This window comes from Myxocyprinus asiaticus, chromosome 13 (assembly GCF_019703515.2).
Source record: "Myxocyprinus asiaticus isolate MX2 ecotype Aquarium Trade chromosome 13, UBuf_Myxa_2, whole genome shotgun sequence".
Taxonomy (NCBI): Eukaryota; Metazoa; Chordata; class Actinopteri; order Cypriniformes; family Catostomidae; genus Myxocyprinus; species Myxocyprinus asiaticus.
The window spans coordinates 41,389,532-41,416,828 of NC_059356.1; the positions used below are offsets into that span (position 1 = coordinate 41,389,532).

The window sequence follows — 27,297 nt, forward strand, 5'->3', positions numbered from 1 at the left end:
GTCCCCACAGTAATACCGAGATGGAGATATAGAGAGACGCTTCCTACGGATGGTCATTTAATCAGAATCAAATCTGTGGACACTTTATAGAGGAAAAGCTGTTATCATTGAAGAGTGGTGGTTTTGAGAGAGCTGATGAGATCCTGAGGGTTGAAGAATTCGTTTGATAATATTTTAATTGTGCATTCATGTTCCTTAAGGGCTAAATTTCACAGTTATCTTTTCTTTCTTATTTTTATTTAATTATTTATTTATTTTTTTCATTACTTATTTTTTTCAACCGCCACCCTGAAGTTCATTGTTGTCATCTTGGCCGCCGGGATGGTGGCGTTTATTGGAGCGGTCATCTGCATCATCGCCGCGGTCCACAGCGGATCTCCACCGGCATCCGCGGCCGCTGCACAGCCTCTGGCCGACAACCAGTCACTGTCACCGGACGCGAGCGGGAAAACGTTTTCCTCAGCCCGGGCAGGACCGCTGGACGCTCTCCATGGTACTGACGCGACCAGTAGGGATAGAGGGGTACCGGAGGCGCCTACCTTTTACGGTTTAACGGGAGTAGGAACAGGAGGTAGCGAACAGCAGGTCACTTACAGCAGACTAATCTGCACCCCAGTGCCCGCCGGCGAGTGCAACCCAAAAAACTTTCAGCAACAAGCGGACGACCAGTCGCTTTATGCGGGAGAGGACTGGGGATATCTCCGAACCACAGCCGAAGAGCTCCGGCAAACCGTGCTCCAGCAGAAACAAGAGATACTCACGGATCAGAAAACCATCCGGGAGCTAACCGTAAAGCTTTCGGAATGCGAGAGTGGGTTGAAGGGACGGAGGGTCCCGGAGCGGAGCGCGTCGCTTTCGGACACAAGAAAAGAGAACAAGGACCAACTCATGATGCGGGACGATGCGGGATTCTCAATGCCGACGACTCATGCGGTTGAGGAGCTGGTGCATTCCATAACCCAAATGAAAGACCGCATAGAGAAACTGGAAGTAAGGCACAAATTCGGCGATTTCTTTATTCGCAACTAGCTTCTGTGACAGAGGTTTCGCGGTTATCCGTTTGTCTATATAAAATAGAAACTATACATAAGTGGCTGACCTGTTGATAAACACGTTTGGTATCATCAGGTTTACAGAAAAGCAACAAAATACTCGTTACTTGCATTAGGGGGCGTCCACACAGAACGCGTTTTAACGTTCTGTGCGCGCTTTTTATTATTGTTATAGGCTACAAGTGCGTCAGACCGACTTTTTTCTCTTTGCGTCGCATGCATCTCGCTTTTTGGACGGCTCACGTTGTTTATAGAACGCGTATTAAGTTAAAAAATAGTTCAACTTTGAAAAAAACACGTATTCCAGCATGTATATAAGCATTCGTACTTACCGTCCGCACTGTTTTTCAATTGTTTTCCTATGTGAACATGCGGTAGGCGGACGTCTTTGACCGTTGCGCCATTGTAAACTCTTAGAAACGACTCTCAAGACGTAAACTCTTAATAATACTTTCTGCTCTATTCGTGGCGCAGCGTCTAGCTTTATTTAGCGCAAGGATGCGTTCGCTGTGAACGGCCCCTTACAACCTCATGCGTTCTGTTCCATTCCGTTGGAATTATTAAGAGCCATGCGTGGTTATATCTATAACTGCTTTTATAATGCAAGTCGAAATATTATTTAACATGCCATAATCAACCTGACTAAATTAGGTTATTCGGGCATTGATTTTTAAGGGTCAGATCAGGTGAACAAAAATATCCTTGATGTAACAAAGGCACATTTTCGCTTTAAATAGCCTAACCTTTAATTGACTGTTTTTAAATACATATAAAAGGTGCTGTAGTGGTCATCACAGCTTGTCACTGCACTCGTAAAGTTCACCTCTTCCGTCAATCCTAGAGCTCCTTTGCGTTTCTGCTCACGTACAATCGCCGTGATTTATCTCTGTGCGGCAGACGCGCGTCCCTGATTGGTTTGCGAAGGAAATATACGGCTAAGTGCGCTGTTTTCATGTTTTATGATCTGACCGGAGCAGCAAATTACATCCTCATCAGCACTACCTCAGGGGGTCATCTGATTAAACCTTCTAGATCTGATCTAAATCTGATCTAGACGACAATCTAGACATATTAAGCCTTGATGTAACGAGGGAAAGGATAAACACTGCAAGTTAAATAGAGCGTTTTAAGCCTCAGTTAACATATTTTACAGAAGAATAAAAAGGTTAAATGTAAATATGTGAATGTAAAATTGAATGTATGTTTAAAACGAAGGATAGGCCTACATCTGCCTGTTCCAAGAATATAACAACAGGATCCATGACAGCAGGGGGGAGATGAGAAATATGACAAACACTGAAACCATATTATGGACCCCTGTAGCTTTGAATACCAGCTCTACAGTGTTGCATTTCCTGGCACATCATGTCTTTGACATTATTCCAATAGAGTAAAAAGCAGTATAGAATAGAATAGAATAGAACTGAATAGAATAGAATAGCGCCAGCATTCCATTTTTAATGGAAATGATAGTGAGGCTGTGAGAGATACATTTACCATCTCTTCTATGGGCTGTACTGCAGTTTAAAGTGTTTTGGGATAATTCCGTGGACAAAACATTGATAAAATATCTGTCCAAGAGCATTCAGTAGACAAAGAACTCAAGACAACATTGTGAGTTGTGGATCAGATGTGATCTAGGAGCTTTTTACAGCTTTTACCGTTCGTGCCATTGAAGAGACTGTAAGTCTATCCCTCACAGCCTCGTTCCCATTAAAAATCAAAGATGGCGCTAGTGTGAATAAAGTCGAATAGAGTAGAATATGTTACTGCTGCACACTGGGGGCCAATTAAAAAATATTATGTTGCAATGCTTTTAAATGTGTCTCATTAAACATCCAGTCTCCTCAGTTCGTAAGAGGTAACATTCAGAGGTGGTAATGTTTGCTCTGAGAACAGTTTTATTCAGTTATGATTATTTTCTAATGATGCAATATATCATGAAATTTGAACAGGATTCAGTCTTATTCAAATTGATTAATTGAACATTATTGAACAACATTATTTTTATATTTTACATTGGGTGCGCATGTAGTAATTTTGATGGATTGCTATTTTTTTAAAAATTATTATTATTATTATTATTATTATTAATTTTGTTGTAGATGCACTGAATTTTTACTGTCAATTTGATGCATGCTGTTGATTAGAACTCAGGATTATTGAGTCAGGAAGTTGACATGTTGCTACCGAAAGTTCCAGTACAATGACATCGACCACATTATGCATAGTTACTGACAAGTGCCATCTCCCATCAGACATCTTTGAATCAATTCAAGTGTTTACATTTTCCTGTGACACGCCAGAGAGCATGTTGCACCAGCAGCCTCAGAGACCGGGGATGTTTCTCAGTGCTAAGAACGTTTTGCAAAATTGGTCTTGCCCAGCTACCTTGAAAGAACAAACTCAGAAGGACAGGAGGACGTAGAATGCATCTATGCGATATGTAGATCCTACAACCTCATATCTATTTTCTTTTTTGGAGGTGGATGATGATGTTGAACGAGTCTACAAGGATGTAAGAACATATAAGAAAGCACATTGAGAAACAGCTCTTGATTCTAATCCCGTATTGCAACCAGGAAGTAGTAACAATGATGACCGCAATTCAGAGGTTCCATTTTCCCTCTAAGATAACATTTTTACTGCACTGATGGTTAGGTTTAGGGGTTGGGTTTGGTTGTAGAGTTCATAAAATATGCATTACTCTTTATAATATTACATCATTTTTTAAAAATGAATAAAACAACCTGCTTTTGGCGCAGCTCAAGAGCGCCCATATTGTACATTCAAAAACAATTTCTGCTTTGGCCACTGGGGGGCAGACGTTTGAATTTTGATAAGAACAGACCGAGTCAAGCTAAAGAACTTTTGACCTACGATTGCCGAAGTCATAATGAGACCAGTCTGTGACTTTTACACCCTTTGCAATATTCATAAATTCATACATTTATATTAAATTCATAAAATAAAAAAAACCCATACATTGTTTAATCATAAGTAGCCTATTATGAGACATTCAGTGTCTTGGATTTAGCTTTTGTGTTTGTGTTGTTAACTGTCATAATTATAAGTAAATAACACAAATATGATTGCTGTCTTGTTCACAGTATGAAATGGCCCCACCAGCGTTCAATCACACAGACACAAGCTCACAGAAAGCCACAGGCACTGTCTCTAGCACTTCTCGTAAGCCAGTGGCAGCCACACAGAGACGAGTGGAGGACCTGCAAGGAGAACTGAAGAGAAAGATAAAACTGCTGGAGGAAGAGAGAAAAGCTCTCCGCAAAGAGACACAGAAACACCAGGAGCATATTGACAATGGACTGGATACCATACACCAGCAGATAAACAGTCTGGAGAAAGGTGAGCTATAGGTCAGTCTTTGCTAGCAGTAATATTAATTTAGAGGACTGAATTAAGCAAGTTTTTAAACAAGTAAAAGTAAGTATTTAGACCTTGGAAAAATGTACTGTGGTAGAAATGGGGGTCCTGTTTTCATTGTTTTCAGCATAAAGCCCAGAGGAAATGTTTGTGATTAGGCCTTTGGGAAATTACTGTGTGCCCAATGTGGACTTTTAAGGTAATAGACCTACTGATTTAATACCAATCATGTAAGTTTAGTTTAACAGTAATTGATCACAGGGCTGTACTCAAGGGCCATACTAACAGGGGTAGTTCACCCAAAAATTCATGCCATCCCAGATTTTTATGAATTTCTTTCTGCTGAACACAAACGTAGATTTTTAGAAGAATATCTCAGCTCTGTTGGTCCATTCAATGCAAGTGAATGGTGACCAGAGATTTGGAGCTCCAAAATCCACATAAATGCAGCATAAAAATAATCCATAAGACTCCAATGGTTAAAGTCATGTCTTCTGAAGCGATATGATAGATGTGGGTGAGAAACAGATAAATACTGTATTTAAGTCTTTTTTTTACTGTTAATTCTCCTCCCTGAACAGTAGATGGCGATATGCACGAAGAATACGAATCGCCTAAAACAAAAGAAGAAAGTGAATGTGAAAATGGAAATTGCTAGTAAAAAAGGACTTAAATATTGTTCTGTTTCTCTCCCACACTTGTCATATCACTTTTGAAGACATGGACTTAACCCCTGGAGTCCTATGTATTACTTTTATACTGTCTTTATATGCTTTTTGAGCTTCAAAGTTTTGGTCACCATTCACTTGCATTGTGAGGACCTAAAGAGTTGAGATATTCCTCTAAAAATCTTCATTTGTTTTCAGCAGAAGAAAGAAAGTTTACACATCTGGGATGGCATGAGGGTGAGTAAATGATGAAAGAATTTTTTTTTTTTTTTTTTTGGGTGAATTATCCCTTTAAGCATGGAGAAGACAACAGTCTATTAAATAAGAAGGAATGTTGTGGGTTCAATACAACTTGTGGGTGCACTACTGATAGCATGCAGTCGATTTCCATAGACAATCATTTTTTGCTCATCCCTCAGTTTGTAAAAACAAACCAATAATGAAGTCGACAGTAATGAATTTACAATGTAAGTTTGCAGGAAGGCATTCCGAAGCAGCTTGTATTTTTTTATCTTTTTATATTTGTATTATATAGCATTATAATTTTTTTGTCTATTTTCTATTTGTATTTTTATCAGCATTTATATTAATTGTTCCATATAAAAGTGTGTTAACCTTAAAGTTGTCTAAAACATCCTTTAAAAGGTGGGACTACTATTCTAGGCGAATGAACTTCTAGTAATGCATGACAACGGTAATTCCTGTGGATGGATCCTTGCATGTATCATGCGAAACTGAAAATATTTACCAAATTTATATGGTCATGACATGAGTTGAAATATGCAGGATATACAGGATTACATACCGATATACACAAACTTTGCAGATACAAGGTTAGTGTTTTCATCACAATTGTCTCATGTTAACATGTATAATGTTTAACTCTTGTGGATATACTTTTTAAATAGTGTGTATTTTAATGTATACTGGTGCAATAACTTGTCCCATTGATTTCCATTGTAAGTCCATCACTGTACACATATTTTTTGTTTGTGTTTTACAAACTGAGGATCAAGTGAAAAGGATCGTCGTTGGCAAGTGACAGCATACCACATTTTTCTTCGTGTTCAATTTCATCGTTATTTTTACATTCATCATCCACTAAGAATCTATTTCTCTCTCTTTTCTGTTTCTCACATTCTTTCTTTCTCTCAGGTCTGTCTGAGAACAAGTTTCCAGAGGGTTACAGGCTCTCATTCCCCATACGTAGTAGCTCCATGTATGCCATTGTAAAACAGGAAATCCCAGCCCTCCACGCTCTCACCGTCTGTATGTGGTTTAGGCCTGCCAAGAGCATCATGGGAACAGCAGTTTCATATGCTGTATCTGGTCAGAGCCACGAGTTTGTGCTACAGCAGCTGGTTCATGGACCCATTGAACTTATAATTAATAATGAGGTAGGGCATTGCAACATAATAACTGACCGCTGACTTCACTCAAATATGTAATCGGACATAATCTATAATCTCCTTTAATGGTTGGAATTGAAAGGCACCACTGAATGTAGCTTTAAAAAGGAAATTTGATTAAATTTGATCAGCTTACCTACTTTTTTTACTATCCATGCTTTTAAAAGTTGTTTTTGATGCTGTCAATTTGAACTTAGTGCTCGTACTATGTGTTAAACCAAATGAATTGTTTGTCCCTTGTTTACCAGTGTTTTCAGCCTTTCAGTGATGTAATATTAGATAGTAATATAATCTCTGCGGCTTTGGCTCAAAATGACAGCTTCAACCTTACAGGCTCTTACAGGATCTTTCCTTATCCAAGCATGTGAACCTCAGGGGTTCACATATGCTGCTCTCAGCTGAAAACATACTGTTGAATATGATAAACTGTAATTCAAAGTCTATATTCCTCCATTCTGTAGGTAGCGCTGTTGCCGCTGAACTTGACAGTGGGCAGATGGCAGCATATGTGTGTGAGCTGGAACCAAAGGTCTGGAGTGTGGCATGCCTACTTAGGGGGCAAGCTAAAGAGTCATGGGAGTGAACTGGCAACACGGCACTCCATCCGACCGGGAGGAACTCTCATACTTGGCCAAGAACAAGTATGTAAGACTTTGGCTGCTAATACAGGTTGTCAGATTCATAGGGTGGTAGGTCAAGATTGGCGACATTTGGAGTTTACAAAATATGAAAAAAAAATCACTATTAACCCAAATTTAGGCTTAACTAAGATCTGTTTACTGTAGCTGTTTGTAGTCTGAGCAGAAAAAGCATATACAAAATAGTCCCCCCCCCCCCCCCCCCAAAGAATCTGATTCAAACCACATCCACATGTGAGTTCGGAAAAGATTTTTGAAAATACTTTTCGGCCTTTACATTCAGATTAGATTTCAAGTAGATTTGTTCATAATTCAAAATGCAATGTAACAGTAATGTCATAAAAAAACTGCAGTACAGCCTACAGCTGTCTGAATTCCCTTATGTACACTATTAGATAGATAGATAGATAGATAGACTGATTGATTGTGCTGGTAGTAACTGATTACATGTAATCTGGGTTATGTAATCAGATTACAAAAATAAAGTACTTGTAATTGGATTAAATTACATTTTAAAATACTCATAATCGGACTACAGTTATTTTCTTATGGATTACATTATTACATGTTAGTTAGGCAATGGCAGTAAAATGTTCATTATATGGATTTTTTTTTCTCTTTTTTAAATCTTTTACATTTTTCACTCAGCCTAACTATGAAATATGTTCAGTAGTGTTTTCGGAAGAGAGGGAGAGGGGGAGAGCTGTCAAATTGCACACAGAACTGATACTCGTCATTAGCCAGATGAAGATGGAGCAGTATAAATCAGCATTTTACCACTGGATGCACTGAGATAATTTCACTTTTAAGGCAACACAGGGGAAAAAAACATTACTGTGCAATGTAAACTCTGCCTTCCAAAGGGAAATATCCTGTCAACTGCAAAGGATTAAAAAAAAAAAAAAAAAAAAAAAAAACATCAAATTTAAAGATGCATTTGAAGATATTTTTGCATGTTTTCTTAAATTTCTTAACTCCTGATGAACACATATTGAACATATTATTTGAATTATCACTCTGTGTGTAATTTAAACATGCGTCACTGTGTGTTTGGAAGGGTTTTGTCCATCAAACACATCAAAATATACACAACATTTCATTTTCACAATGTAATCCAATTGCATTAAAAGCATAAAAATAGTTTTAGTTTTGTGAATGGCTTTTGTACTCTGCTTTAAAATGCACTTTTGCTTTAGCGATAACTTTGAGGCAGTTTTTGTGACGTTGATTCCCAAATATAACTGGTCTGATCTCTTACCACACAAGGATGGCATTTGTTAAATGCCGAAATTGCATGACCACGTTTGTGTAATGCGGCCTGGGAACCTGTCCATATTTCTAGAAACTTCCATAAGAAATGCAAGTGACATCAAATAAGAGTTAGGTTGGAAGTAATCCAAAATAATCCAAAAGTAATAGGATTAGGTTACCCCAAAAATGTAATCTGCGAGATTACATTACTGATTGCAATTTTTGTCATGTAATGTGCAATCAGTACCCGATTACAATTCAGAAGTAATCTGCCCTGCACTGTAGATACATAGATAGATAAATAGATAGATAGATAGACAGACAGACAGACAGTGCTGGGTAGTAACTGATTACATGTAATCTGGGTTATGTAATCAGATTACAAAAAGTATTTGTAATTGGATTAAATTACATTTAAAAATACTCGTAATTGGACTACAGTAAATTGTTTATTAAATAGAATTTTTAGATAGAGAGACAGACAGAGATGGATGGATGGATGGATGGATGGATGGATGATGGATAGATAGATAGATAGATAGATAGATAGATAGATAGAGAGATAGATAGATAGATAGATTGATCTTTTTAAAAAATACAAAGGAATATATTTATTTATAAATTAATATTTTGATTATATTTGGGAAAACTTTACTTCTGTTAGAAAATCAAGGGGAACAGTGTGTGTGTTAATGGATCATCTAGTCAAAAATCTGATTACTGTGTCTTGTCTCCTGCAGAGCTCGATGGGTGGTCTTCGTTTCGAGGCATCGCGGGTTCTGGTGGGAGAGCTGTCCCAGTTTAACATGTGGGATCACCTGCTATCACACTCAGAGCTCTCTGCTCTCGCCCACTGCAGCACAGACATGATGGGTAATGTAGTGCCCTGGACCAGCCGAAAGGTAGAGGTTTTTGGTGGGGTCATCAAGCAACCGACCGATCACTGCGACCACCGCACCAGCGCAAGGCAGTGATGGGCTCCTGATCAGGGATAGTTTTAGGGTCATAGATGGGCACGGCAGAGATTGTTGAGGGAAGATAAACCCATACCGCCATCAAACATTTGTGTAGGCTGCTTTAAAGGAACAGTTAAAAATTCGGTCATCATTTACTGTCCCTCATGATATTCCAAACCTGTGCTGTTATCTTTCTTCCGTGGAATTCAAAAGGAGATGTTTCACCGAATGCCCAAGCTGCTCTTTTTTCCATACAATTAGTATGGAACTGGGGCTGAGTGCCACAAAGGTAAGAAAAGCTCAATAAAAGTACAATAGTCAATATGCTTAATGCACTATATACCAAGTCTTCTGAAGCCATAATAGTTTTGTATTATGTAAAATTTGAGTAATTATTCACTGATAATCTTTGCGCATTCAACGATGCCTTTTGTGTTCAATAGAAGAGAGTCATACAGGTTTAGAATGACATGAGGGTGAGTAAACGATAACAGAGTTTTCACTTATTGAGTGAACTGTTGCTTTAAGCAAGTGTTTGGGAAACACTTAGAAAATGTGTGTCTAGTAGCTTAAATAGGCTGGTATTTTATTTACAGTAACACTTTTCTTTTTCTTTTTTTTATCTCTTTCAGTCTTGCTTATAATATGTCTGAAAGGCAAACATCACTTAAAACACATTATGAGGGATCTTAAGGCTCAATGCATGATGAAAGTATAATTTTGTTTATTTTTTTTTCCACAGTTCAAAGCAAGCATTTGAATACTTTAGATCTGTTATTCTTAATACCATGTAGTTGCTTTCAATTAGTTTAGAAAGAAACACACGCAAACAACTGGGAATCTTTTCGCCGTGTTTGTTATCAATCTGCCGTTTGGGTGAGTTGTTTTTATATGTTTGATGTTTTATTCTTGTTTTTTTAAGGTTTTTTTTTTTTTTTTTTAAAGATGTTTTTGTAATACTTTGAATCATGCTGTTTCTATGGTGATCACTCCAATAGACTGGATCCATATTGGTCAAGCCAGTCCCTATTTTATTCTCCTCCATCTAAAACCCTTTTATATCCCATCAAAATCACATTCAGTAAGCCTGAACAGCAAAGGAAGGGAGCTCAATACATCAGTAACAGTTTAAAGACGACATTTGGCTAAATGAATAAGTCAGCAATATTTTTATTAATAACTACATAAACCTTTAAAGCCATTTTAACCCTTTACAATGTGGCATCTACGGTGACATACTTTTCAGCGTTCCTGTTAAAATTAACCTGCATATATCTACAGACAAAGAAGCAGATATATATAAATATATATACACAAATTTATGCAAAATCTACTGAACAAAATTGTATTTGTAAAATAAGCTAATAAACATTCCATATTGTTTAATATTTATTTGTACATTCCACAATGCATCTCTATGTAAATGTGACTGCTTATATAAATTGCATCACACTTGTAGTACACTGTGTTATACTGTATGTGGATTATACTGAATGTATTGTGTATGTAATATACAGCAGGCTGGAAACTGCCAGTTTTGATGGCCTTGCCAAGTAAAGACCCAAATATATGGACATTTTTATCATAGCGTACTGAATTGAAATTATGGATGTGGAAACCATTGTTATGAATGTTGCAGTTGTTTTATAGGCATGAAGTTTAAGATTTCCATTGATAGCGTCATTGATGAGTATAATCTCACATGGTTGGGAACAGATTTAACTTGTTGCTGACTGTTTCTGAAAGAATGTTTTACCAATGAATTTCCTTGGCTTTTCACTCTGATACATAGCATATTTGCTCTTGTTAGTGCAGTTGGCATTTCTGTGGTTATTTTTTGATGTTTAATTATTTTAATGTCACAAACAAGATTTAAACCATATTCACAAAGAGTTGTTTGCAAAGAATTGATAATAGAAGCCAAATGTATTTGAATGGCAATGTTTTGAAGATTGGAATAAGTTTGATATGGTCTCTCTTTTTTGCATTCTCGCATTTATATATTTTATTATTTTTTCTTTTCTCCTGGAATCTCTTCATCCCTTGCATCCTGTCTGTGTCTTTGTCTGTATTAAACTGGAGACCAAATGTGTTAAAATCTAAAATGACCATGAGAATTAAAGTATATAGCACAACGAATGCCAAAGTTGACTCTTTCTTTTCTTTATTTTTCTCTCAGATTAGTAAGGGTTAACAATAATTCGGTAACACTTTACAATAAGGTTCCATTTGTTAACAGTAGTTGACAACATTAGGCAACATGAACTAACAATGAACAATACTTTTACAGCATTTTTTAATCTTAGTTCATGTTCATTTCAGCATATACTAATAAATTTTTTAAAATCAAAAGTTGTAATTGTTAACATTAGTTAATCCAATATGAACTAACATGAACTATTATTGAACAAGTGTATTTTTATTAACTAACATTAACAAATATTTAAAAAATACACCCACCGAGCTCTTTATTAGGAACACCTGTACATCTACTTATTCATGCGATTATCTAACCAGCCAATTGTGTGGCACCAGTGCAATGCATGTATCATGCAGATACAGGTCAGGAGCTTCAGTTAATGTTCACATCAACCATCAGAATGGGGAAAAAATGTGATCTCAGTGATTTGGAGCGTAGCATGATTGTTGGTGCCAGACGGGCTGGTTTGAGTATTTCTGTAACTGCTGATCTCCTGGGATTTTCACAAACAACAGTCTCTAGAGTTTACTCAGAATGATGCCCAAAACAAAAAACATCCAGTTAGCGGCAGTTCTGTGGATGGAAACACCTTGTTGATGACAGAGGTCAACAGAGAATGGCCAGACTGGTTTGAGCTGACAGAAAGGCTATGATAACTCAGATAACCCCTCTGTACAAATGTAGTGAGCAGAATAGCATCTCAGAATGCACAACATTTCAAACCTTGAGGCGGATGGGCTACAACAGCAGAAGACCACGATGGGCACTTTTTTAGGGCAGTTGTGTTCCTATATAAGTGCTCAATGAGTGTATATTGTTAACTCTTAGTTCATGATACTTAATGCATTGACTAATGTTAACGAATGGAACCTAACTGTAAAGTGTTACCAATAATTATTTTTCTAGCAAGATGTCAACTATATCAGCGTTTACATGTTCGTTACTGTATCTATTCACTGTCCTTCTTCCTCATTGATCTCCTCTTCCTTTGTTCCTCTTAAGCAGAAAAACCTTGCTGAAAAAAGATTGCTGGTCTTAGCTAGTCTCCCTAGTCATTGTAGTCTGTTTGCTACTTTAAGAGAGGTTTAAGCCATTTGTCAGCAGGGCTGACTGGGAGACCAGCTAAGACCAGAATACCAGTTTAGGCTGGCTTAAACTGAGTACTGAAACTGAAACACACAATATATGCAAATATCCATGCTGTGAGAGAAAGAGACATTAAAAAGGTTTCCCAAGAGGATTACTGACCTTTTATTTATATTATATGAGGTGTGTAATGTGCTCTTGTATGTCCCTCATTCTGTGCACCATTTCTGTTTATTGTTTCTAGACTGTGTGTTCGACATTAGTCCCATTCATCTTTAAGAGTATTATACCTGTAGCCTTATGGCTTCTTACATGTTTTCTAAATGAAGTTGTATACATGCATATTTGTGTTTTATAATAATTATTTAGGCAAGCACCAGAATTCATTCATTTCAAATGAATTATTTCAGATGCCATCTGGCATCTGCCTTTTAGAGAAGCCTAATTAGTTTTTTTATAGTTGAGATAGACCTAAATTTAAGCTCAACAGAGCATGTGTTTCTTCTGATGCTAGAAAACACATTGGAGTTCTACTATAACAAATAGGAAGCTTCATTGTTAACCCTTATGTGGTCAAATTGATCCATTTCAAATTTTTACTAAAAAAATGATACAAGGATAAAAATTTTCAACCTGAAACTCCATGGCTTTGGCTTATTTTCTGTGAAGAACATGTAAAAGAAAACAAAATTCATTGAGTACACATGCTACAATGCCCCCACACATTCATGTCTTTCATACGATGTTCATAGAGACATACACATAGCGACACAAAGACAGACACACAGAAACATGCACACATGCACACACACACACACACACACACACACACACACACACACACACACTCACACATAGAGAGAGAGAGAGAGAGAGAGAGAGAGAGCACACACACAGATAGAGAGAGAGACATACACACAAATACACCTGCTACATTGTTACAATCCAAGCACCGAGAAGCTGTCTGCTCCCGCTTTTCTGCTGTCTTTACCCTCTGTAGTGTGGGAACCTACAGAGACACACAGACAGACACACAGAAACATGCACACATGCACGCACACACACACACACACACACACACACACACACACACACACACACATGTTGGTGCAGCTATCATTATGAGGACTCTCCATAGACATAATGATTTTTATACTGTACAAACTATAGATTCTATCCCCTAACCCTAACCCTACCCCTAAACCTAACCCTCATAAAAAACTTTCTGTATTTTTACATTTTCAATAAAACATCGTTTAGTATGTTTTTTTTAAGCGATTTGAATTATGGGGACACTAGAAATGTCCTCATAAACCACATTTATAGCATAATACCCTTGTAACTACCAGTTTGTAACCTAAAAAAAGTCCTCGTAAACCACTTAAACTTGCCCACACCCACTCACTCACTAGATAGGTACATTTCCTGAAGAAAATGTGAGTGGCGCTTGCCGTGGCAAAATTTCTCACCACGTTGTCCCACCAACTGCCCCAAGTTGAAAAAGGTAACTTACATGACAGTAGGATGTTCTGGTCCAGATATATTGGTGTTGTTCCATGGTTGCTAGGGTAACCACATCTGGTTGCTAGGCAGTTACCAGGGTGATACTTATCAAGGCTCCTTGCTATCCTGAGTGAAATAAGTCAACCCTCAAGTCTCTACGATTTTCTGGTGCAGAGGTATGTGTTTTGCTATTTGGTTGCTAGTGTAAGCCAGTGTGGTTGATAGGCAGTTGCCAGGGTGATACTAAGAAGGCTGCTTTCTGTCTTGAGTCATACAAGCCAACAATTAATTCTCTACGACATTCTGATCCTGAGATACACATCTAAGCGATTTAGAATGGAAGTCAATGGGATTTGGTTGCTAGGGTGCTCTAAATGGTTCCTAGGGCATGGCTAAGTAGTTTCCATGATGATACTTGAAGACTTATTGCTCAACCAAGTTAAACAAGCCAACTCTCATTTCTCTAGGACATTCTGATCCGAAGATATCCCTCTCAGACTCTTTGAATGGATGTCAATGGGGCTGGTTGCTAGGGTGCTCTAAATGGTTGCTAGGGAGTGGTTAACCATTAAACAGAGTGATTCTTATTGGCTGCTTACTAACCTGACTCAAAGGCACAAATCCGCAAGTCTCTAAGACATTCTGTTCTGAAGATATACAAGTCTTTATTATAGTGGATTTTTTTACATAAATTATAACTTTATCACAAAAAATGAATGACACTTCCATTGTTAAATGTGATCTAGCAGAGATTAATTGCAAACATTAATCATATATGTTATCTATATTGTTTGGAATTGAGATAAAGACAATATATGTTAAGGAGTTTTTTTATGTAAATCTTTATTTCTGAATTGCTTTTAAAACCCCAATAATGTCCCGGGTCAATTTGACCCGAACAGTACCAAAGGGTCCAAAAAGTGAACATCACACAAGGGTTAAGAATAAAGTACATGCTCCACCATGCTTACTGTGATTTAACCAAACCGGACCAAACCAAATGTCACTGGATTAACATCCTTCTTGGCAATGAAAAAAAACTTTTCTATCATGTATCATGCCTTTCTGATTTCAGTTAGGACTATGATTGTTAGGAATGTTGTTCCTCAACCAATAAATAATGCTCAATAATGAACATGTACTACTTAGGTAAATCATGCCGTGCCACCAAACATATATCTGTTAACAATTTTTAACCATTTCCAATTCTCTCGCTCTCTATCAATTTGATTATTTTCCTCGCTGAGTCCTCTGTTGTATCCATTAGGTAAATGTTTGAGTGGATTAGGCATTAGACCTGTAAACCTTGCCGTAAACCCAAAAGGCCTTGTGTGTGTGCATCTGTCCATGTCTGTCTCATATTTATTTTCACCGTGTGACGAGGAGGAGGGCCCTAATTGGGCTAATCAGACGAGGAGAGGGATAAGTGCAGCGGAATGCGGCAGTTCGGGAGAGAGAGAGAGCCATATGCAGCTGCCGTGTGTGTATTTGTGTTTGTGTCTTTTTGTTTAAGTTCTTATTAAAATATTATTTTGACTGTTCAGCCAGTTCCCGCCTCCTCCTTTCCCATTTGAACCCTGTTACATTGGTGCCGAAACCTGGGAAGGAGGAGGGATGTGCTGTCGTGGAGTCCTCGCCACTGCCATCCACCCAAAGGAGCAGCCGCGGCCATCCCCAGGGGGACGGAGGAGTTGCTGCCGGCCGCCTGGACGCAGAGGAACGGCCGTCATCCGCGAGGGGAGGAGGGGCTCGCTGCCGGCCGCCTGGAGCGGTGGGGCTGCTGCCAGGGGCAGAGGAGTTCGCTACCGGCCAACAAAATGCAGAGGGGCATTCCATCTGCCAGGGGTCGGGGGACTGGCTCCGGTCCATCCGGGGAGGAGCGGCTGTCGTCCGCCAGAGGGTGGAGGAGTGATTGAGGACCAGGCGACGGCATGTCTGGGAACCGGCGAGCAAGTTTTTTTTCTCTCTCTCCTCTCTCTCTCTCACTGTCGCTCTGCCTTGCCCTTTCCCTCTCCTCTTTTTTTTTTCCCTCCCCTTGTCCCCCTCCCCAGCCCTAGAAAGATGGGGAAAAGCCTGCCAGTAGGTGGGTCCAGAAGGGCAGGAGTGTGATGAGGAGGAGGGCGGGGCCGGGCCGTGACTACGTAAGCCCGGCCCCCAATCAGGCTAATCAGATGAGGAGAGGGATAAGTGTAGCGGAATGCGGCAGTTCAGGAGAGAGAGAGCCATATGCAGCTGCCGTGTGTATTTGTGTTTGTGTCTTTTTGTTTAAGTTCTTATTAAAATATTACTTTGACTGTTCAGCCAGTTCCCGCCTCCTCCTTTCCCATTTGAACCCTGTTACACACTGTTTCATAAGTATACTGCTCAAGCACTTGATTAAGAAATTATAATTTGCTTACTGACTTATAAACAAACAGATTAGTGAAACAGCCTTTTCCTCATGTCAAGACTCTAATTACTGATAGCCTCACTTCAGAACTTGTGAAAGTCTTTTATTCTATGCATAATCTTACTGTAATTAGCTCACCTGGGTACCTACAGGTCTATGTTTGATACTCTGAGGTCTACACAACTCGGTGCCACCAAAGCATTTCAGGGTGCAAAAAATGTATGTGGAAAAAGACAGGGTAGAAACAACAAACAACAAAAGAAACAACATATAGACCAGGAAATTTGTGAAAGATCAGAGACCTCGAGTCTCTGTTATAAAACAGTGTTAGCTGTGTTGGGAATGTGGGGGCTGATGGCAGCTCACTCAATAACATCTGAACGTGGACCAAACTATAATCAAAGACTTGTGAGCCATCTTCAGTATGTGGTCTAGTTTAAGACATAAACAGCTTGTCACGTTTCATCAAACATGATCAGAGATTTTTAGTTGAAATAATATAGACATATTATGCTAGAACACAAACTTTACAGACCATCTTCTGTACAAAATTTGGTTGAAGAAATAAAATCATAGTTTAGATATGTTCATGGGTTGACATAAAATGACAGCAGAGTCTTGCTTTTTTGTGTCACGTTCAATGTGAAAGGGCCTTCAGTCAACACATGCCAAATGAAAATGATACCACACACAATTACACACACATGTGTGTCCGAAACTGGATGGCCCACATTGCTAGTAGTTCCCTTAATCTGAAAAATGTCATAATTCCTGCTAGGATTACCTCTCTTCCCTCACTTTCACAGAAAATCCAGGAGTATAATCTGAAACACAAGCAAAGGTTTACTGCCAGATGTGTGTGACAGAACAAACGGCTGACCTTATTTTGACACAAAAACACACTTTCAGTGTTCCTCCCCATAATAACATACTGTGGAGGTACCATGGTAAAGTTATGGTATCAAATGGTAAAAAAAGTAAGAAAGAAAGAAACAAAAAAAGAAAATGCAAAAGAAAGAAAGAAAGAAAGAAAGAAAGAAAGAAAGAAAGAAAGAAAGAAAAGAATTGTAGGGAGGGAGGAAAGAAGGATGGAAGGAAGGAAGGAACAAACAAAATAAAGTAAGAAAAAAAGAAGGAAGGAAGGAAAGAAGGAAGGATGAACAAAATAAAAAAGTATTAAAGAAAGGAAGAACAAAAGAAAAGAAAGAAAGAAATAAAGAAAAAAGAAAGGAAGAAAGAAAAGAAAGAAAATGCAAAAGAAAGAAGAACAAAATAAAGTATTAAAGAAAGAAAGGAAGAACAAAAGAAAAAAATATTAAAGAAAGAAAGAAAGAAAGAAAAGTAGGAAGGAACAACAAAATAAAATAAATAAAGAATGAAAGAATGAAAGTGCAAAAGAAAGAAAGGAAGAACAAAAGAAAAGAAAGAAAGAATGAAAGCGCAAAAGAAAGTGCAAAAGAAAGAAAGGAAGAACAAAAGAAAAGAAAGAAAGAATGAAAGAAAGAAAGTGCAAAAGAAAATAGAGAAAGAACAAAAGAATATAGATAAATAAATATGGAAAGAAAGAAAGAAAGAAAGTGCAAAAGAAAATAGAGAAAGAACAAAAGAATATAGATAAATAAATATGGAAAGAAAGAAAGAATATAGATAAAGAAAGAAAGAAAGAAAGAAAGAAAGAAAGAAAGAAAGAAAGAACAAAATAAAATAAAGAATGAAAGAAAGAATGAAAGAAAGAAAGAAAGAAAGGAAGAAAGAAAGAACAAAATAATATAAATAATTAAATATGGAAAGAAAGAAAGAAAGAAAAAGAAAGAAACTGCTTGTACTAGGCGGAAGTGTTCAGGTCACGTGAACCGGTGCGTCTCCATGACAACAGCAGTGGAGGAGAGTATCTTTTCATAACGCGACAGAACGGTAGGTAAATAGATTATGACAATAAAACTTTATCAATTAAGGTGCTTTAAAGTTATTTATTTCTCCATGCATTTCCAATGGACGCGTTTAAGCCCATGCGAACATGAATCGGGTTAGTTAGCTAGCTAGCATTAGCACAGAAATGCTAAAAACAAACGCTAATCTGATACATGTGAGTCCATTTATCATCATATGTATCTGCGATACTTTTAGATAATGATTTACTGCAGACTAAAACGTCTCTAATGTTTTGTAATTACTTTTTTATTTTTTTTATTTTATATGAATTAATTCGGTACCTTGTAATTAAGTATTAAAGGCACTGAACTTGCCACCTTTGTTTTTCTCTTCTTATCTCTCTGTTTATTCATCTTAAACAAGAGTGTGTTTCTAAAAGACGTGTTGGCTGTCTATGCGGGTGCATTTGTAATGTACAGTACATTAGAAATGCCTTTAAAGGGATATTTTATCCAAAAAGAAAATTATTATGTACCCACCCTTGTGTTGTTCCGTATGGCAAAGTTAAGAGCAATTAAAAAAAAAGAAGAAGAAAAAAAAAAAAACATGTAAATGTGTATGAACAGTAAAACAGTGTAAAGTGCCACAGCTGTGTAGTGTGGAAAAACCTGCTTCTTACTGACTCATCTCTCTCCATTTCTCTCTTACAGTAAGGGAAAAGCATGGCAGAAACCGTTGATGTTAAAAAAGAGGAGGCCGACTACAAAAGACTGCACAGCTTTCCGCTCATCCGGGTGGGTGCAGCTCGACTCCTGCTGTGACCTAAATAGAAATGACCAGTTATTAATGTGTCTGTGTCTGCTTCCCTTTTTCTTTCTTTAAAAAATATGAGATTGTAAACTTATTTATCCATCATGCACATGTGATTTAGAGTTTGTCATATTTTGTGTCCAGCACACAGATATGCCAGAAGAAATGCGAGTGGAGACAATGGAGCTCTGTGTCACAGCCTGTGAGAAATTTGCCACCAATAATGAGGTCAGTCAGGTCTACGAGGGTATGCTTGTGTTATGAAGTGCAAGCTCAGATGAATATGCTCACCAGGTCACACAGGTGGGGATGGAGTCTGTTATTTTGTCTAGTACTGAGTCAGTACCGTTACAGTATCTCACACGCTCACTGTTTGGCCATCTGGAGGGTTCCACTTGCCTACATGTTTTCAACTCTCTCTCGCTCTCCCTCCCTGTCTCTCTTCTGCTCTATTTTCAGAGTGCTGCCAAAATGATCAAGGAGTCTATGGATAAGAAGTTTGGCAATTCATGGCATGTGGTGATCGGTGAAGGGTTTGGGTTTGAGGTGACCCATGAAGTGAGGAACCTGCTGTATATGTTCTTCGGGGGAAGTCTGGCCGTTTGTGTGTGGAAATGCTCTTGATGTCACTTCCTGGCAACAACATCACCACTGTGAGATGTTTATACTCACAGACCTGTCTTAACTATGCAGCCCTATTTGACTTGACTATATGTATATGTGTGTGTGTGTGTGTGTGTGTGTGCACGCATGCATGCGTGCACAATTGTGTGAGTGAAATTGTGTGTGAGGGGCAAAGAGAAAGAGCGAAACAGATTCCTGAGCATTTCACTCACTTTCTGAGTGAAAATCCCAGGAGATCAGCAGTTACAGAAATACTCAAACCAGCCCGTCTGGCACCAACAATCATCCATGCTAATCTAATCAGCCAATCGTGTGGCTGCAGTGCATAAAATCATGCAGATACGGGTCAGGAGCTTCAGTTAATGTTCACATCAACCATCAGAATGGGGAAAAATGTGATCTCAGTGATTTTGACCGTGGCATGATTGTTGGTTCCAGACGGGCTGGTTTGAGTATTTCTGTAACTGCTGATCTCCTGGGATTTTCACGCACAACAGTCTCAAGAATTTACTCAGAATGGTGCCAAAAACAAAAAACATCCAGTGAGCGGTAGTTCTGTGGACGGAAACACCTTGTTGATGAGAGAGGTCAACAGAGAATGGCCAGACTGGTTAGAACTGAGAAAGTCTACGGTAACTCAGATAACCGCTCTGTACAATTGTGGTGAGAAGAATAGTATCTCAGAATGCTGTTCTCAGATGCGGGTTGGCGCTGTTTTGGCAGCACGAGGGGGACATACACAATATTAGGCAGGTGGTTTTAATGTTGTGGCTGATTGGTGTATGTGTGTGTGTGTGTGTATATATATATATATATATATATATATGTATGTATGTATGTATATAATATATATATAAAGTGAAAAATCAACATTATGCCACAAACACTGTTGATTGAGTTAAACTTGTATTGAACCCGGAACATTCTATCAAAACACGGATTTAAAGTCAACATGTAATCAAAATTGACCCTATTAACTTTATTACTTTGTTGTGGTCTTATTGTGCACGATTCATTGGTGTACTTTAATCCAGAGAAGAAATATGTTTATCTTTGTAATTTTTCATCAAAATGAAATAACTAGCTCCTCTCAAACAGCTTTGCTTTTTGGCTGATGTCACCAAGCCCTCTTATTTTTAAACCCTGCTCCTTCAACCAAATGGCTTCATTTTTTCCTTTACTATTCACAATCCAATTAATTCCCATTGGATAAAACAAAGTGCCACCCTAATTTTTTTTTTTTAAATGCATCGTATTACGCAAGTAAAATGGGTTGTGAATGATTTCATGCTGACTTTAAGGTAGGTTTGGAAGAAATCACTGACTTAGTTTACATGGACAATACAAAGCCATTTATTGCGAGAATGCTGCTTGAGGCTCGAAATCAGTGTATGCGTTTACTTGAGCTGTGTTCGCAGCTTTATCTTTACTTTTTTGCTTTCTCTTTACTCGAGAAATTCCTTACATTTAACTTTTTTCTCTTTTCTCTTGTTTACATCCGGCACGGTCAGCAAGCAGCTTTCTTAACAGCAACTTAATTTCCCTGCGATGCTTGAGTAAATAAACAAACATGGCATCCAAGGAAGGCTTCGCTATTTTATTCTCCGTTGCTTCGCTTTGTTTCCAGATATTCCAGAGTTGTTGCTGTGTTTGTTTCCATTGCATCCTGCAGCGGAATTGCACGGCAAAAGTGGGATTTCCTTCTTATGTAAAACTCCTGGATACCCCAATGTACAAGCGCATATACGCGAATGTGAGGGACTGTCAATATTTTACATTGTCATTTAGAAATGTGTATAGTTTATAGTGTATGTGCTTTTCCCATTGTACTCCCAGAAATGTTGAATTCTTTCCGCTGTGTCGACTTGTTGTTGGGCTCCATCCAATGACGTTTATTCTCCGGTCAGTTCCACCCACATGCGCACATCTCAAAAAGCTGTAACAATGGTGCTGATGCGTTTACTTGGCCAGATAAGCTGTGTTCTCCGGTAGAAACCTGGGTGTTACACCACTTTCTCTTAATCCTTTAAACGGTATAAGAAAACCGGCATTGTAGTTTACATGACTTTTCAGAATGCCGCTTTCTGCTACAACCCTAGAATAAACCGTTTTTTTAAGTGCATTTAAATGTGGTCACTGGGAAGTGAAATACATAGAGATGCATTTGTGGATGAACATACACTGCTATCCTCTGTAACAACTTAAGTGTCAATGTGCAGTTCTATTCTTTTGTATTTGTTTGGCACATTGACTTTGGAGTGTGTTTGCTATGTGAGGCAATGCAGGACAGAATGTGTATTGCACTCCAATTCATGTGTCATCTTGAAAATGCATCTTTCTCTCTGTCCTTCTGTCTCTCTCTTTTATTCTGTTTCCTGTCCAACAATGTACTGTGTCTCTCTCCGTGGGCTGCTCTGCCACCTGTTTTAAATTACTCTCTCACTCACTGTTGTTCTTTTCTACTGTCTTTCAGTCTCACCTCTCAGGAATCTTGTGTTGTCTATTTTCCCCTCTTTACGTAACCAGCATTTGTAATGTATGAATACTTGAACACTATGTAAAGTTTTTTATTTTTATTAGGCGACTTGAAGGTTTCTTAAGTGACACAATAATAATACAACTAGTATTGTTCCTTTTTCAACCATTTTACAGCCCTGAATTTCATAAATTCTAAAGCCTGAATCCACAAACTATTAATGTACTTTTCATAAGGGGCCGTTCATACCGAACTTGTCCTTGTGCCAAAAACATGCTAGACGCAGCATGAATAGAGTGGGTCTTTGAAGATTTTGTTTTTTAAAGTGGTCCAGACACATGCAAAAGCTGGTTTGGTGTGAACGACCCCTTGAGTTAGTATTCTTTAGACCTGTTCAGGCGGTAATTGTTGTTTTACATTGGGCTGTGATGTCATTTCAGCATTTACAGGTGCTAGTTGGTAATTTTGTTGCAGTCCAAATCGGAAATGACACTGATTTTTCTTAGGAGAAAAATCTCAGACTAATTACAGTACTGACTGATGTTTGATAAACACCAGATTTGTGTGATCATTTATTTCCAGTCTGAATTGACATCTATGTGTTTACAAGGAGAAACAAGCCTGAAAGTTGTTTTTTAAATCTTTTTGACCACTGCTAATTGCCGTGGAGTTATGTTTGACACTTTCGGTAATGATAATTTGGGTATTTGGATCTAATATTGTCCAAATGTTTTATCCAATGTTTTAGCCATGTGTGATTCCTTCTTCCAGGTTGGACAGCAACTCCCTCGAACCCTTGTGAATTAATGCACGAGTTGTAGCACAAAGGAGCAATGCAAATGCTCTTTTACAGACATTCTGAGAAACAATTACCACCCGAATAGTGCTTTGACCTCAGCTATGGTAAAGTGCTGTACAGTTTGTTTGTTTTTTTGTTTTGTTTTTTTTTCAGAATGTTCTATACTTCTCTTCCTGCAGTTCTAAAATGCAGTAATCACCCCTGAAATTGTATTTTTATTTGGACTTTTAATGACTATTCAAATCTTCTGTTCAATTTTGTAATAATTTTTATGTCAACACTGTGCAATAATTGCTCTGTTTAGATAAATAAAATTGAACAAAGACATGTGACTCAACTGTGATATTATAGCACATCTAAAAATTTAGTTTGAATGCCCTTTAATACCTCTTTTCAGGTGTATGAATGTGTATGTATTACTCTAGTAACATTAGTGACTGATGAGTGAAGTCAGACAATTACAGTTTTATTTGATTTCCAATGTATTTTGTGCAAATCAGCCTTTGGGCCACATATGTTGTTGAACTTGTAAGTCTAGCATGTTCCCTTTGTTTCATTTCTCTAATTACCTTCAGTCTCTTTCTCCATCATGCCCACTTTCCGGATTTATATTAATAGGCTGTCCACCTTGTCAAGTTCCTTTTATTTGTTTTCTTTTTTCTTGATTTCTTGCACAGACATACTGAGCTTACTACCAGGACATCCCCAATCTCTTCTCTATTTTAGTTCCTGTTTTCCTCCCCCTCCCTCCCTCTCTGTCAGAAAAAAACTGAGTCCAAATCAATGTGTTGCTCTGGCTCTCTCACCTCATTAACAGCTTGGCTCTCTCAGGGGGACTACATGATCGCCCTGACATTCTGCTGACCAGGAACATACCGCAGAGAGACTCAGAGGGAGAGGGAAAGCAAGCCAAAGATAGGTTTCAGACAAGCTCATCAAAGAGAGGGAAAAGTTAACACCTAAGATTTTATACTATTGTAAAATAGTAACCAGTAAAAATACACAGGAGAGTAAAAAGATAGAAGAGAAAGAAATGAAGAATATGATGGTAGGAACGTGTTAACATGCACAAGAAAATGTGTTATGTAAACACGTCAACCTGATTGCCATAACCCCTCAAAGCAAATATTTTGGCTAGTATATGCCTGTATTAATCATAATTTTGGGCCATGTAAACACTTTATTTGTAATATTTAATGTAGCAGAATTTTATTGTATAATGGTTCATGTCCACATGAAAGTCATTCTGGCTGATATGAGATACAGACACTTGAGAAAATCACACAATTTTAAGAAACATATTTTTGAACATAAATCAATATACAGACATCTGAAAGCATTTCAACAGTTTAAGGGCCTACATTTTGGGCTTTTGCATGCTGCTGTCAAAGTATATAACCAAAATGCTGCCTAACATCTCCTTTCGTTGTTCAACAGAAAAAGAAAAGTATTTTGATTTGGAAGAACATAATTAGGGTGAGATGACAGAATAAAATTTTTTGGGTGAACTATTCCTTTAAATTTGGCCCCAATATGCAGAATTACTGAGAAGCACCATCAATACGCGAATGTTCATATCTCGAGAATTGGCCCCACTCTGCCTTTGATCCCTTTTGATCTCCGGCTAGCCAGCTACTGCATTTCCAAAGTAGGTGAAAAAAGTCACAGTAGTGTTAAACCCAGAATATAAACCAGATTTTTCTAACCGCACATACTCTGTACGAATAGTCTGCGAATGTGCTTGGAATTGGTTGCACTTATTAGTGGGTCCACAAGGTGGTAACATTCACAGTCAGGTCGTTGCTTTTACGAAGTACTGCAAGAAGACAACGTCAGCGCCGGTGAACAACAGGAGATGAAGGTGGACACAACAATGGATGAGTGCATCAAGAGCGTGTGTGTGAGGAGTTCAGGAGATACCTGTGGTTGGAAAACTTTACTCTGAAAAACTATAAAGACCTCTTTATGGGTCTAAACTCCTAAAGATAAACAGTCCAGTATCAAATAGCAGTCGTACCGCGAATGCGTGTACTTAAGCATGGTCAAATGGAGTATAGTTTGAAAGGCTAGAGCGTTCGGCTGTACGCATACATTAGCGTATGCATAAAAACCAATACTTTAGTATAGTATACTTTAGGGTTAGGAGTATACTAATGTAATTACTAATCAAATGTTTCTTTCGAATAACATTTGCTCATGACTTGCGCAGTGCACAGCACAAAAGTGTGCATATTTCAACTGTAGCTACAGCTTCAGCCACTGGGGGGGGGGGCAGTTTGGCAATTTGGAAAGCATAGACAGATTTTAGCTGACAAAACAATTGCTGATTTCTGTCAAAGACATCAGCCTGCATTTTGAGGTTGAAATGAACTTGTCAGAACAGAATCAAAAGAAATAGAAAAATTTGGTAGAAAATAGAGATAAAGAGTGATTGATGAAAGAGAGCAGCATTTGAGGATGATCATCAGTGATTTGTAGAGCATGAATGCTCAGATGAAGGGACCGCGGGATTACACTGATTGCATAACTGTGAGTGTTCGAAGGAGGAATGACGGCAGTGAGGAAGTGAGCGGGATGTATCAGCAAGGGGATGAGAAAGGGATAAATACAGATCAGTTTTCTTTGTCTTTGGTTTCTCTCCTTTTGCAGTCAACATGTCTGCTCACATTTACTTGTGCAGATCTCTTTTTATACAACTGTTCATGTTGCCTCCTTTTAGAATTTCTTCCCTCTCTTTCTCACTCGGGGCTGAATGAAATATTCATTGCTTAGTAGTATTGAGTGAGTGTACCAACAGTGTCTCAAACATTGTTCCCTTCTTCATTTGAGAAAATATGCACTCTCACACGTAGTATTCTATATGTAATCTACAACTGTTTGCAGTGAGTATTTATACATATATTTCTTATTGACTTGGAGAATCTCAGCTATCAGATGTCTCAAATCGCACAGACACCAGAGCTTCCTCACCCTCTCTGCTATACAGACTGAAGCAGTTGCCTCTGAATTCCAAATGACAAACTAACAGTTCATGTGAAAGATAGAGGGAGAGACAGAATGAGAAGCGAGCCAAGAAATAGGATAGTGACTGGAGAGTACAATTAGGGGAGGTAATGCACAAGATGAAGGGTATGAAAAAGGAAGAGAGATCAATATTTAATACAGTCTGTGCCTAAGCTTGACGTCTACCCTCTTGACACATACAGTATTAATAAACAGGATGACAGGATCCTCCTGTGTGTTTATGAGTGAGACAGAGCCTGTTATCTTGAAAAATGCTGTAAATTATTGTGATGCTCTGTAAAATGAGGTTAATAATATTCAATAATATCTGGTTTATCAGAGCAGATTAACGCTGGAATGTACTGTATTTCAATTAGATTTAACGAGCCATTTTGTTTTCGTATTATTTGCCCCCATGCATAATCTAACACTCTGGCGATGTTCGAAGTGGAATACTTGTGTTCTGCTTTCTGTGCAGTATATACTTAATTTTGCCTACTATTTAAACTTAATAGTATGCAGTGTTGGGGAGTAGTTAACTAGGGTGGTCAGACGTCCTGTTTTTCCCAGAACAGTCCCGTATTTAAGCACTTTTTCTAGTGTTCCGACTTATTCTGAAAAAATCGTGTTTTGTCCTGTATTTCCCCTCTCCTAAAATTTCTCTATCGCCTATGCGGCTTTCTCAGTCACGTGAGTATTCTAATCAAAGTTAGCCAAGGATACGGCTTATTAAACCAATAAAACTGCACTGTGTTATTTGAAGTACATGATTGGATAATACTATCAATAGATGTCCAGTTAGTGAACTGATTGAAGAGTCAGTTTGAAAGAGCACACCGATGAAATTGCGGCTGGAAAAATGTCAAGGAAGCGTGCATGTACATTTAGTGAGGATCTTCAAAAAGAGTTTACATTTCTAAAAAAGGAGTCACAGACAGAGCCTAGTAAAGTGAGGTGTGAGATTTGTGGAGCTCGCTTTTCCATCGCCCATGGAGGCCGCACCGACATCGCACAGCATGTTCATACAAAAAAGCATGTGGATGCTGCTAAAAGAGTAGCACTGTAGCATCTCAAAATGCTACATTTGTGTGGCTACAATGGAGTCGAGGGAGTAATCACCATTCTCTCTTTCATGTAGCACTTGGAAAACCAAATCATTGAAGAGAATTGGTGCTTT

The 27,297-nt window shown here is 38.2% G+C and overlaps 2 protein-coding genes across 4 annotated transcripts in view; both read left to right on the top strand.

Moving 5' to 3' along the window:
* LOC127450987 (uncharacterized) overlaps nucleotides 1-11,504 on the top strand; it is a 31,450-nt gene extending 19,946 nt beyond the window's left edge. The window contains exons 6-11 of the mRNA XM_051715469.1: nucleotides 259-990; nucleotides 4,163-4,418; nucleotides 5,306-5,341; nucleotides 6,260-6,501; nucleotides 6,975-7,154; nucleotides 9,143-11,504. Coding sequence (XP_051571429.1) covers nucleotides 259-990; nucleotides 4,163-4,418; nucleotides 5,306-5,341; nucleotides 6,260-6,501; nucleotides 6,975-7,154; nucleotides 9,143-9,376 — 1,680 coding nt within the window. The 3' untranslated portion in view covers nucleotides 9,377-11,504. The remainder of the gene's footprint in view (nucleotides 1-258; nucleotides 991-4,162; nucleotides 4,419-5,305; nucleotides 5,342-6,259; nucleotides 6,502-6,974; nucleotides 7,155-9,142) is intronic.
* Nucleotides 11,505-11,643: 139 nt separating this feature from the next.
* Nucleotides 11,644-23,442, top strand: LOC127450478 (dynein axonemal light chain 4). Of its 3 annotated transcripts, none has more exons than XM_051714622.1 (4): nucleotides 11,644-19,202; nucleotides 19,363-19,446; nucleotides 19,678-19,871; nucleotides 23,090-23,442. In XM_051714622.1, the coding sequence occupies exons 1-3, from the start codon at nucleotides 19,131-19,133 to the stop codon at nucleotides 19,840-19,842; spliced, it is 321 nt and encodes a 106-aa protein (XP_051570582.1). In that variant the 5' UTR covers nucleotides 11,644-19,130; the 3' UTR covers nucleotides 19,843-19,871; nucleotides 23,090-23,442. The 3 variants fall into 3 exon arrangements, with proteins under 3 accessions (XP_051570582.1, XP_051570581.1, XP_051570579.1); XM_051714621.1 differs by having other exon boundaries at nucleotides 11,644-18,450; nucleotides 19,119-19,202; nucleotides 19,678-23,442; XM_051714619.1 differs by having other exon boundaries at nucleotides 19,678-23,442.
* The last annotated feature ends 3,855 nt before the right edge of the window (nucleotides 23,443-27,297 follow it).